This window comes from Telopea speciosissima, chromosome 3, assembly GCF_018873765.1.
Source record: "Telopea speciosissima isolate NSW1024214 ecotype Mountain lineage chromosome 3, Tspe_v1, whole genome shotgun sequence".
NCBI lineage: Eukaryota > Viridiplantae > Streptophyta > Magnoliopsida > Proteales > Proteaceae > Telopea > Telopea speciosissima.
The window spans coordinates 37,429,788-37,443,142 of NC_057918.1; the positions used below are offsets into that span (position 1 = coordinate 37,429,788).

Genomic DNA, 13,355 nt, shown 5'->3' on the forward strand with positions numbered 1-13,355 from the left:
GCATTCTATTTCTAACTTTGTTTCTTACTCATCTTTGTCCCCTTCATTTCGTTCCTTTTTATCTACTGTTGAGGCCCATCCCCTTCCTTAGTTTGTGACAGAGGCATTGTCTAGTCCTGGCTGGAGGACAGCTATGGAAGAAGAATTAACGGTGTTAAAGGTGAATGATACTTAGGATATTGTACCCGGTGCCCCAAGGAAAACTGCCATTGGATGTTGATGGGTGTATGCAGTGAAAGTGAATCCTGACGGTTCTCTTGCCCATGTGAAAGCTAGACTTGTAGCAAAGGGTTATGCATAGGTGTATGGTGTGAACTATTTAGATATCTTTTCACCTGTTGCCAAACTTTCCTCTGTTCATATTCTGATCTCTCTTGCAGCAACGTACTACTGGCCTTTATTTCAGCTTGATGTCAAGAATGCATTACTACATGGTACTCTGCAAGAGGAGGTCTATATGGAGCAACCTCTAGGGTTTGTTGCTTAGGGGGGAGTTTGGAATGGTGTATAGATTGAAGAAGTCCTTGTATAGGCTGAAATAGTCCCCCCGTGCGTGGTTTGGCAGATTCACTGAGGTTATTCTTGCTTTTGGCCTGTCCAAGTATGGAAGTGATCACTCCTTTTATAGACAGTCAGGTGCAGGGAGAATTTTTCTGATTGTGTACGTTGATGATATTATCATTACCGGTGATGATTCAGTTGGTATAGCTGAGTTGAAATCATATCTTCAACAGAAGTTTCAGACTAAGGATTTAGGGAAGTTGAAATATTTTTTGGGAATTGAAGTGCCTCAATCTCAGAAGGGAGTTTTTCTGTCACAACGAAAGTATGTATTGGATTTACTCACTGAGACAGGTATGCTTGGGGCTAAGCCTACTGACTCACCCATGGACCAAAGTGTGAAACTTCTTGTTGAAGGAGGAGATGCTCTTGATGACCTAGAGAGATCTAGAAGACTAGTGGGTAAGCTGAACTACCTAACAGTTACTCGGCCCGACATTGCCTTTCCAGTTAGTGTGGTGAGCCAATTCCTTTCCTCTCCTCGGACCTCTCATTGGGATGCAATTGTTCATATTCTATGGTATCTTAAAAGGGCTTCATTAGAGGAACTGTGTATCGAGATCATGGATATAACAAAATTGAAGGGTTTTCAAATGCTGATTGGGCATGATCTCCAATTGACAGGAGGTCAACTATTGGATACTGCACGTTTGTTGGAGGATATCTTGTTTCATGGAAGAGCAAGAAGCAGAGTGTTGTAGCTCATTCCAGTGTTGAGTCAGAATATAGAGCTATGGCACAAATGACGTGTGAATTGATGTGGATACATCAACTATTGTTTGAGTTGGGCTTCAAGGCTTCAGTTCCCATACGATTATGGTGTGACAATCAGGCGTCAATTCATATTCTTCTAATCTTCTGTTTCGTGAGAGGACGAAGCACATTGAAATTGATTGCCATTTTGTTCGAGAAAAAATGCAAAGTGGATTGATTCTTCCATGTCATGTTAGAACTGGAGAACTACTTGCAGATGTGCTTACTAAGTCTTTGGGTAATGGGAGGATAGAATATATTTGTAACAAGTTGGGCATGATTGATATATATGCTCCAGCTTGAGGGGGAGTGTTAGAATGCATATCGTGGGGCTCAAACAGAGTCTTGTGATTAGCTCATGGCGCTTATCACGAGATCTCTTCCAGCTCCACCGTGAGGTCCTTTTGGTCTTTTCTCCTTTTACCTAAATCCTATATACTGTACTCTGTTCTTCTCTTCATTAATTAATTCATTATTTTACAGTTGCTACTCTTCTCTCTTTTCTCCTTCTATGATTTTCGGAGATTACAAAGATAGTTATTTATGGTATTCAGCAACAATGCAATTTATCAATGGTCCACAACAACCTTATACTGTTTGGTTCATAACAACCTTAAGTTGTTTGGTTCCCAACAAACTGATGCTGAGTTATTTGATCTCCAGCAAGTCAGCAACATGTTTCTACTACTTGGACTCTAGCAACCTGATGTTGTTACTTGGTTCGCAATAACCTATACTGCATTTTTATCATTGTTTTGTAGTAACCTATACTGCGTTTTTACCAGTGCTTCACAGAAACCAATGCTACATTTCTTTTTCTATATCTTTTCTTTGTACAAATTACTACTTATTACTTGCCTTCCTTGGGAAGAGCTTATGATGTTGTTGTTGTTGCTGATATGCCATCGTGTATTGCGGATTAGTGTTCTCCACCAAATATTTTATTCGGTGCTGGCTAGATTTATTTGACACACATTTTTTTCTCCACTTTTGATGTTGATGATTGGTATTGTTACCAAAATGAAGTTTTCTGTGCTTATTGACATCTATGACTGTTATTTTTGTTCAAGATTGGTGCTACTTTTAATATCAATTCTTGTTTCAAGCTGGATTTTTTTGAATATATCAGTGTTAGTGTATCGTGGGTAGTGTGGTGTACCGTGGTATGGTGTATGTTGTATCGTGGGATAGTATTTTAGTTAGAACTAGATTAGCTCTAAGTTAGCTTGTTAGTTGTTGTTTTCCTTTTATATTTATAACTCCTTGCAATCAGTTTCAGTGTATCAAGGGTGAAGATGGAAGAATGCTAGTAAGGGATGAGGACATTGTGAAGAGATGGGACGAGTATGTGTGTGACCTACTAAATGGAGATAGGTCAAGTAGAATTGACTCAGATGAGTACTCTACCCAACATGATACCACATCATTGATATATAAGAAAGGTTAATGTGGCAGAAGTTAAAGAAGCCCTAAGAAAGATGAAAGCAAAGCAGACAAGACTCCAGGCCCAGATGAGATCCCAATGGAAGTGTGGAAAACCTTAGGAGGCTGTGGGGTTGATTGGCTAACCAAACTGTTTAACAAGATTATGAACACAAGGAAGATGCCAGATGAATAGAGGAGAAGCATTGTTGTCCCGGTCTACAAAAATAAAGGTGATATCCAAAGCTACACTAACTACAGAAGCATAAAGCTAATGAGTCACACAATGAAACTTTGAGAGAAGGTTATTGGAGCCCGTTTGAGAAGAGAGACTCATAACTTGATGAACCAATTTGGCTTTATGCCAGGTAGATCCATGACAGAAGCTATCTACTTATTGAGGAGGCTTATGGAAAGATATAGAGATAGCAAGAAGGATCTCCATATGGTCTTTATCGACCTAGAAAAAGCGTATGACCAAGTCCCTAGAGATCTAGTCCAAAATGTTCTAGTGAAGAGGGGGGTGTCAAGTAAATATGTGGACGTTATTAAAGATATGTATGAGGGCATGGCGACTTGTGTGAGATCTGTGGGAGGTCAGGATAAAGAATTCCCAATCACGATTGAATTATATTAAGGTTCAGCCTTAAGTCCTTAACTTTTTGCGCATATCATGGACGATATAACCAAGAGCATTCAAGACGAGATCCCTTGGTGTATGCTCTTCGCCGATGATATCGTTTTGGTGGATGAGAAAAAAGAAGGGATTAACTCTAAGTAAGAGCTTTGGAGGTCAACCTTGGAAACACGAGGATTTAAGATTAGTAGAACGAAGACGGAGTATATATTGTGTAAGTTTAGTCACACTTTGATGGATACTGATATGGTGCGAATTGATGAAAGAGAGATACCACAAAGTGACTATTTTAGATATTTGGGGTCAATCATAAATAAAGACGGTGACATAGAGGATGATGTGTTACAGAGGATTAAAGTGGAATGGATGAAGTGGAGAGGTGCGTCCGGAATGTTGTATGACCGATGTATTCCTCTAAAGCTTAAATGAAAGTTCTATAGGACTGTTGTTCGCCCAACCATGATGTATGGGGCAGAATGTTGGGCAGTTAAGAAGTGTCATATTGATAAGCTTTGTGTAGCAAAGATGAGGATGTTAAGATGGATGTGTGGAAAAACAAGGACGGATAAAGTACATAATGAAGATGCAAGAGCGGACTTGGGAATTGCCCTGATCAATGACAAGCTCCGAGAGAGTCGTTTAAGGTGGTATGACCATATTCAACGGAGACCTAGGGACGCTCCTGTAAGGAGTGATATGATTCCGATTGAAGGAGCTAAAAGAGCTAGGGGCAGACCTAAAATGACCATAGGAAAAGTGGTGAGGAAGGACATGCATAGTCTAGGTCTGGTCCCAAGTATGACCTCAAACAGAACCTATTGGAGGTCAAGGATCCATGTCGCAGACCCCATTTAGCTGAGATTATCCTGCGTGTTGGGTTGTGCCTTTTTCCTCTTACTACCTTTCATCTTTCTTTTATTTCCCATCTTCCATTTGTCCTTTTCCTTCGTCATTTCTCATCTCTTTCCCCATCCCTATTCTCCTATCTTTTCTTCACCTTTTGTTTTTTAGTATGACTCTGGTTTTATCTATTTTGTTTTGTTTGGATCAATGTCGCCGACCCCATTAAGTTGGGATAAGGCTGAGTTTGTTGTTCTTGTTGTTGTAATCAGACTCAGTGTCTTGGTAGGATTCCCTACTAAGAGCTATTTTGACTTGGCGTTATATATATAAGACTAGCCCATGATAGGGGAATCATCCCATCGTGTTCTAGCACTCTCTCTCTCTCTCTCTTGGTTCTCTTCTTCTTCAGATTCTAGTTGGTAGTTTGAGGTTTTGTCACAGGATCAAAGGCCCAACACATACATAACCCAAACCAAAGCTTATTTCCAGTAAAATAAGCCTATTTAGGTGATTTAACTGCATCAAGGACTTTATCAAAAACTTAAAAACAAATTCTTATTCTCAGCTAATGCAATCATAAACCAGCAATGAAGAACCCAAGGTCCATGTAACCATTAAAGGGCTTCCTAAGAAGGCTTAATCTTCTATTTTGAAGCCCGTATTAATTATTAATGAAACCCAGCCTTTTATGAGGGGGCATCATAGGTCTTTTAATGCCTAACCTCGCTTTCGTGCATCAGTGGGACACTTGACTTCGTGGTTTAAAGCCATATGGTGTAATGGGAAAAATAGGAAATGAGCCACCTGCGTGTCAGTTAGCGTGGGAATTGAATTTCCATCGGAACCAGTCATTGATGGATGGTAGTTGAACCAGTTGGTTTAGAGCAAAGGGGTAAAATTTTTTGAAGATGATGTTTTAATATGTATGTTGTCATCAAACTAGATCAAATTGAACTCTCCCAGGTCCCATTCCATGTTGACTGTCAAGTCAGTTCTGGTAACTATGTATGACCTCGTCAAAGTTGTTTGAATTGAATTGGACTGAATGGTCATATCTGGAAATGAGTAAAATTAAAATTTGGGAAAGAGAACACTATGCGTGCAGTGCATCGCTCCTGTGGGCAGACACAGGGCCGCACAAAATGACTGTCGCGCCCTCAGGGATTTCCTCCTTTCAATGGGGGCTCGGCGATCATTTAGCGCGGTCCTGTGTCTGGGCGCAGGGGCCGTGAGCTGCAGGCGACCAGGTAAATTCTCTCCCTTAAAATTTTCCTTGGGAATTAAGAATAAAATAAAGGCATAACTTTTTTTTAATTATATAGTTATAATTTATAAATCTAGGCTGGCTGTTGACTGCAAAGGAGTCTGATTCCATCTTTCTAGTTTAACCACCTGTTTTCACTAAAAATGGGGAACCTAACTAGAAAGCTGGAGTCTGATAGGGATTTTAATTCAATCGACCAGCCAGTCTGGTCGAGAGTTATTCTATGGTCACAAACTCACAATGCTTGTTGTGGATAAAAAAAATCATCAGAAATTGAGTTATATAACCATCCCTTTTAAGTCTAAGTTCTGACATATTTGATTAAGCAAGAGTGCATAAATTTTTTAGTCTATTGGTTGATAAAGGCTTGGAATCCCATGTTAGTCCTGCTTTCACGGGTCACGGGAGGGCTGGATATGGTCCTAACATTTGACATTTTTGGACAAAGTACGCTCTCAAGACTCAAATGCACTGCTTCGCGCTGACAGCTTGAGGTTTTTATATCATATTGAGCGACTACCCCCTTAATTCCATTGGTGGATGATGTTACAATTTATGTATTAAAGGCAATAGAATAGGTCTCCTGGTTGTGTGGTTGGGAGATTAGCTGAATTGTTAGGATCTTGAAATTGAAGAACAAGTATTGTGCTTCAGGGTCATGAATTAGTTATGGAAAGAAATTGTGAATGGCATGGGCTAAGAGCCTGAAGGTTTTGTTTCATTAGCCACTTGCTGGAAAACGTGTTGTTTTGTCTAGATCATGCAGATATGGTATCATTTGCTTGGTTGGTTTTTGTTAAATTGTGCTTGGAAGGACATCGAATGGAAATCATGGTTTGTAGAACTGTTTTTCTGCAGGATGATAATGATGAGCTCCGACGGTCTCCTGGGACTCCCGTGTTCACTGCACCTGAGTGCTGTTTAGGTGAGAAATCTTAAAATTGCTCAGAAAAATCATGGACATGCAGGAGGTGTTGTGGTGATAAATTTTTTTATATATACTTCACATATGATGAACAGGTCTAACCTACCATCATGGTAAAGCGGCGGATACATGGGCCGTGGGTGTTACTTTGTACTGTATGGTTCTGGGTCGATACCCCTTTCTAGGAGAGACACTGCAGGATACATATGACAAGGTATGCTATTGTCTGCTTCACTGCTTTTGTGATATTATCTTCCTTTCATTTAATTAATCCTCTCTCCTTCCATAATACTACCGTTGAAGTGGTAATACATTTTAACAGACACTGCTACTGTCTCCTCCAGATTGTTAATAAACCTTTAATGATCTCGGAGGGCATCAACCCACAGCTAAGGAACTTACTGGAAGGACTTCTCTGCAAAGGTTAGTTAATTCTCTTATTTTATTTCGTTTATTCTAATGGTCTTATCTGTTATGTTCTGTCTGCTGCACTCATCATGACCATCACCATAATTAACACAAAGGTGTTGCTACACAATTCACTTGGGTTTCTTAACTAGGCAAAGCTCAATTTAGTCCTGCGGCAGGTGATGGGCCTGATCCAAGCCATCTTTCAGATGGGTCACCCTTTGAATTGGGCATAATGTCAATTTTTGTTATTGTGCTATTTGGTTCACCATTCATTGGGTAAACCTGTTACAACCACCTTGAAATTTAAAATTTTAAAAAGGATGCCCTAAACAGGGCCTTGTGTTGCCCCGTGATGAACGATATTTTCCATTTTGGTCACCAAGCATGCTGGAAGATTCCTTGGTCACTTGTATATCTTTGCTGGGTCGCTTACCTGGCAGCACAATGTTTGACTCGTCCTTGATTATTATGTTCAGTTCTGCTACATGAGAAGTCAGTGCCATGGACTGCATGTAGCAGCAGACTCCTGACCCATGTTGGATCGATTCCCTATCAGAGAAGTTTCTGCAATTGATTTTCCTTTTGTCTGACAAAAAAAGAAGCAAAAATATGATGGTAATGTCCGGTACATGGTTGTCTGTATGGTTGGGAATGGACCACTAAAACTGATGTGGCAAAGCCAGAGGATACTCTCGTCTATTCAGCTATTAGAACTACCAGTCCTTCCTCCCCTCGGCAGAAAATGGCCGTTGGACTGAAAAACTTCTCTTCCAGATGAGAAACATTTGCCATTTCCCATTGGATTAAGTTTTCCTTCACCCAGGATGAAAAGTGAATCTCTTCACCAATGGTGTTGTGATGCTATGATTGAACTCTGAGTTCATCATTAACTCCCACCCCCTATTTTTAATGGTCCAAAATGCCTTTCTCTAGTTCGATCAGAGGCTCAGATGGGGTAGATGAAGAGAGTCTCTCTTCACCATGGGTGGAGATAAACTGGTTCCATTTTAGTTATTGCTTTTGCTATTATTGCTTCTAAAACATCTCTTACTACAGATCCAAAACAGAGGCTTACTTTGGATGCTGTTGCAAGACATTCTTGGGTAGTTGGCGATGAAGGCCCTATCCCTCACTACCCTTGCTGGTGCAGGCGTGAGAGCTCTCAACAGGAAGAATCTGGTGGTGGGGTAGACAATGAATATATATGATCAGCACTGACTGAAGTGTTATAGTAGTGAGGTGTTTTTTTGTACAGTAAGGCGAGGATATTTACTTCGGGAATTACTGTAATTGGAAGGGGGGAACGATTGAGAGTTCAGCTACACATTTACTGAGAAACGAACAAGAGTAAAAGATTGTCCGACTTTGAGTTACAAAAAAGAAGTGTCCCCTCAATGCAAACGGTTTTCATTTTCCGTTCTTTCCATATTTTTTTTTTGTTGCCGTTGTTGTTGTTGTTGTTATTCTTCTTATTCTTCTTCATTGGTGTAAAATTTACCCTGCTTAGTTCAGTGCCCTTTTTATGCTCCCCCACCCCCATCTTCCTTTCTTCCTGGGATTTGGGATGTCCTTGTGGTCATATTTGTGTAACAGTAGTGAATCTGTTTGTTGTCTAAGATATCTATAATTTCCCACCTACAATCTCTTTTTTCCTGTAGGTTTCTTACATCTGATAAAAAAAGGTTTTCTACTACAAGAGATAAATATGGAGCAGTGGGGGGTTGCATCTGCCCTTAACACGAGAAGGTTAGATTCTCTGAATTTGAGGCAGATTTCTCCGTCCGTTAATATTGCTGACACGGAGTTATGATGATAGGTCTTCTCTAAAGAGAGGAAGGTACAGGGAATTTGGTAAATGGTCCCAGGCTTCCGATGTTCGCTGTGCCTTAAAAAAATGACAAAGCCACAAATATCCAATTAAACGGTCATTTCAGATCCCTCTTGTTCGTTAGCACGTATTTGATAAGGTGCCTTCTTCATGCTTGTCTGGATTCTGGAAGGGTTGGATCATGGTTTTAGTTTAAAGGTAACAGTATCGGTACTTCGATTCGAGATCAAAAATTCAATTTTTGATTAAATTTTAGTTGTATTGGTCAATCCTTATCGGATATCGATACTTGGAACAATGGGTAAGGTAGTTTAATCCAACTCACAATAGGCAAGATCGAGTAGGATCTTGGTGAAACCACAGGATGCTTGCGTGATGGTTTTCATCATTATTTGCTTCTCAATCTTCATCTAGTCCGATTAATCACCTGGTAATCAGGAGGTTTTGTTTTTAATGTTTTTTGTAAATGTGGTTCAGCTATCTCAAAGGATCAAATCATGTTGGGTTCCAAGGACAGCTGCTCACGTAGCCGGTTGGTGGATAGAGCAATAGAGTCTAAGGGTGTCAATTGGTTGGGTTTCGGTTTGGTGTAGAAGATAGAAAGGAGATACCAATATTGAAAAGTCTTCAATTCTCATATGATTTCATATGACAAGGATCAAAACTGAAATATGTAGTTGAGATGTCAACATTTCGGTCAAAATTTCCAACCATGATCTCGGAAAGATATCTATCATGTATTGACAATATTGTGATACATATCGGTCGATACAATCAATCTGATACTGATACCTTCAACCATGGTTCATCACTTTGTTGAGAGGTTTTAAACTCCATTTTCCCTCAGTTTTGCCACTTGGGGGATTCTCATTCTCTAGTCTATATCACGTACATTCATGATAAATATTAAGATCTACAAGTTGAGGAGATGCTTTATTAATGGAGAAGTGAAGAACCCTATCCCTTGCCAACTCACTCCTTTCCGGTAAAATTCATTTTGTTACCCCTCAAAGCATGAATTTAAGTATCCGTAGTCAATACTGATACCTAATTGATACCTATAATTCGATCTAAGCTTCCATAGAAAGCCTGAACTATTTTATTTTTCCATTCCTCTTTCACTTGATCATCAACAACTCTGTTAGCTTCTTCAATTTCTAAAAAATATTCTTCTTTGGATGATTTTGGAGTATAGAATATAGCTTTGTCGGAGTAACGGTTGATTATATCGGTCATCGTATCAATATCGTATTGAACATATCAGTCAATAATCATTTTTTTTATTTATAAAAATTTCTGGACTTTTGTTTCTTCATTTTTTATAGTTATTATTATTTTTCGGCTTGTGGTTAATCCCAAAGAGTGGTTTAGATCAATTATTTATCGAACCGATATGGAATGGTTCAATGATATGTCTTGGTATCAGCTGAGACTGATACTGATAACTAAAAACTTTGCTCTGAAATCCCATCTTCATCGGCCTAAGTTACCCATTCCCCTTTCTCCCTAATTCCAATATTTCCTATTCCCTCATTCTCGAAAAAGGAAAAGGAACTTCTTTGGCCATCTCCTCCAAAACAAAACATAATTTAAAGGAAAAATCTTGTCGTCTTCGTTAGGTTAGTTACAATGAGATTGTAACTTTATTTTTTTGTCCTTTTAGTACGACACACTTTTCCTTCCAATAAGAGAAAATCTGTCATTTCACATAAAAATCTGCATTAAGTGTTATATTAAATGACTTTCAACTTTTTGAAATTTTTTTACCTCATTAAATAACTTTTGAAATAAGACAATGGAGAATCAAAAGAAGTTTTAACTTATTAATTCACCATTTTGAAGACATCAAATTGTTCCTTTATTTAAAACTCTTTATTTTTTTGGTAATATATAGTAGAATACTTGGAGGTGATACTAGACTTAACAGCTAAGGAACCTAAGACAGGATTATTTTAATTGTTATTATTATGAATAAAAAAAAAATAGAGAGAGAAAATTCTCACCAATCATAACATTGATAGCAACATGAACAATAATGTCCTTATATAGTAATATTCTATATATTGTAGTTTAGAAATAGACGCTATCAGAAAAAAAACAAAAAAAACAAAAAAACATAATAAATAAAATGACAATAAAAGGCCTAGGGGAAGGTATTCGTATATGGAAGATTCTCCCATTAGCTCCATCAAACAAGGGGTGTAGGGATTTTTGTATCATTTCAGATGGTTATTTATGCGAATCTGACCGCATTTAATGGAGTGCACACACACAATCGTGCATGAAAACAAAAGGCTAATAATAATAAACATAGTTCAATAATGATGGTGGCAAAATGATATTATGGTGTAGTAATTCTAAAATTATAATTAAATATAAAACATTTCATAAGTCATTGTGATGATGATATTTTGGGGGTTTCCCCTAGGAATGGCAATGGAGCCAATTTTTTATCGGCTTCACTAATACCATATTTGCATATGCTTAAAATATTGTAAAAGGATCCAGTTTCCTTTCACCCATGGTGAAGGGATTCCTATCTTAATTGTCGTTGAATCAAACTCTCCAGAATACCAACAACTTGCACAATAAGAGGACCGACTTATTTGACCATTGATTTCCTTCATCCACGGTAAAGGAAAACTTTTTAGTATTACAAACTTACATTTGTTGTTCTTCGGCAAAACATGCATGAGATTCCCTAAATAAAATACAAGGTAAAAGGGGTGAGACACTGCGTGAGGGGCGGGTACCCTTTGGTTTTCAAATTCCATAATGGACCCTAAACAAATTAAGGGCTATACCATATCCAATCTTTATCTGTTAGGGGTGGAATAGGGCAATATCCACTCTAACCTGCCCCATTCCCACCTGTAGCTCCACATAGTTTTATGGTAGAGCACGCTATATGCCATTTTTTTTTTTTTGGGACTATCCTAATTAAGGGCCCAACTCCAGCTAAGAGGGGAGGGAAGGCTAAGACAAACCAACAGATTTACAACTACCAAGGGAGAGGGGGAAGAGAAATGGTGCATTAATAAGGCATAAATGTGAACAGGAGAGTTGAACCCATGACCTCCTGAGAGGCAAGCACTTCAATCGGCAAGTCTCCAACCAACTGAGCTAGCGGTTGTTCACACACACTATGCCATTGGCACCATACAACTCTCACCTTCTCCATAATATTGGGTTTTTATGCATTGTTTGACCACGTGGTTAATTTCATTTGATTTAAAACTTTACATGTGAGTGATCTTGAGATTTACTTGTCCACAAAAATTAAAAAACAAATGCTAGACTAAGTGCTTATCCAACTATCTTCTATCATTGTACGTGTACCCATCCAGTTACATGATTTGGAGAAGATTTTTTTTTTGGCCATCACTCCCGTATCCGAGATCACTCCATCACATCTAGTATGGTTGCCACATCTCAATTTGTTTACCTCATATTTATTATATAAGTTGAAAACCATATGGTTGAAATAAACTACCAGATCGACAATATGATCAATAACTTGACCAAGACTACAAATCACCGATCCATCTATCTCATAAGTTGTGGGATGATAAAAGGTTCACAAAAACAAGAGTGATGACACCATTTTCGATATTACTAATTTCAATCTTTGAATAAATTAGATTAATCATATATCAAATTTCATAGCCTAACTTAGTCATTTGAAGTTTTGAACACTATATGCATTGACTACTTGAGGGTAATATTATTATTTATTAGCATCAAAATCATTGTTGAACTTTTTTTTTATACCTTTTTTTAAATGAAATTCTTTTGTGCCGCATGTTTGAATATTTTTAGATTGAAACTTTAGATACTCCAAATGCTAGAAGTTGTAAGATAATTATAGCCATCAAATCCTGACTAATGTGGATTACATACATAATTCAGTGCTCAATAGATTAAAAAATGATATAATAAAATAAAATTATCAAGTGATTGACTATAACAAATATCATTAAGAATATGATAGTACTACTACTATTATATTTGTCACACAATATCATTAGATGATATAGTTTTTGAGTTTAAATCATTATCTTATCTCATCTTAGAATAAAATTTTCATTAAAATTATAAATGGTATATATGATACTATATGGAGATTGGACAACAGTTGGAACTTCAACTTGGAATTTCATTTCTAATTCTATTTTTCTCAAGTTCTTCTCTCTCCCGGCTTCCCTACTAAGTTCCTTCGTCTCTCTCGCATGGTGACCTTGTGTCCCTCCCTTTCTAAGAGGCGATCCACCAATCCTTTTTTCCACCTCAAGGTGAATTTCAAAGCCACCAATCAAACTAACTCTTAAGGGTGGTTGTAAATCAGTTCGATCACCAGGAGAGAGTGGTCATAGATCAACAACAACAAAAGTTTCATTATAGATCACTAACATGCACCAATGGTCTACGATCACCTAGGGCACAAATCCAATAAGGACTTGGGTGGAGTAAAGTAAATCTACGAGCATACATCATCAATTGGCAACGTAGATGGTTGAAATATTTGATCTCAATAACCATCATAGGGACAACCTTAGTCATTTAAAGGAGGGGGAACATCGATGACTGGGAATCGGAGCCTGAAATTGAAACCAAACTTTACCTTACTGGTTTGGCTTCGGCTTGGCCTAGTAACTAGACTGAAACCGAATCAGCCCAATTGAAGCTAGACTGAAGCGTCCGATTGACACCC

The 13,355-nt window shown here is 38.2% G+C and overlaps 1 protein-coding gene across 3 annotated transcripts in view; it reads left to right on the forward strand.

Moving 5' to 3' along the window:
* Positions 1-8,237, forward strand: part of LOC122656223 (serine/threonine-protein kinase GRIK1-like) — a 46,644-nt gene extending 38,407 nt beyond the window's left edge. For 2 of the 3 annotated variants that reach the window (XM_043850700.1, XM_043850699.1), the window contains 4 exons: positions 6,339-6,405; positions 6,501-6,619; positions 6,750-6,828; positions 7,873-8,237. In XM_043850700.1, the coding sequence (XP_043706635.1) occupies positions 6,339-6,405; positions 6,501-6,619; positions 6,750-6,828; positions 7,873-8,024 (417 nt within the window). In that variant the 3' untranslated portion in view covers positions 8,025-8,237. The remainder of the gene's footprint in view (positions 1-6,338; positions 6,406-6,500; positions 6,620-6,749; positions 6,829-7,872) is intronic. The other variant, XM_043850701.1, reaches the window with a different exon arrangement.
* Positions 8,238-13,355: the final 5,118 nt, after the last annotated feature.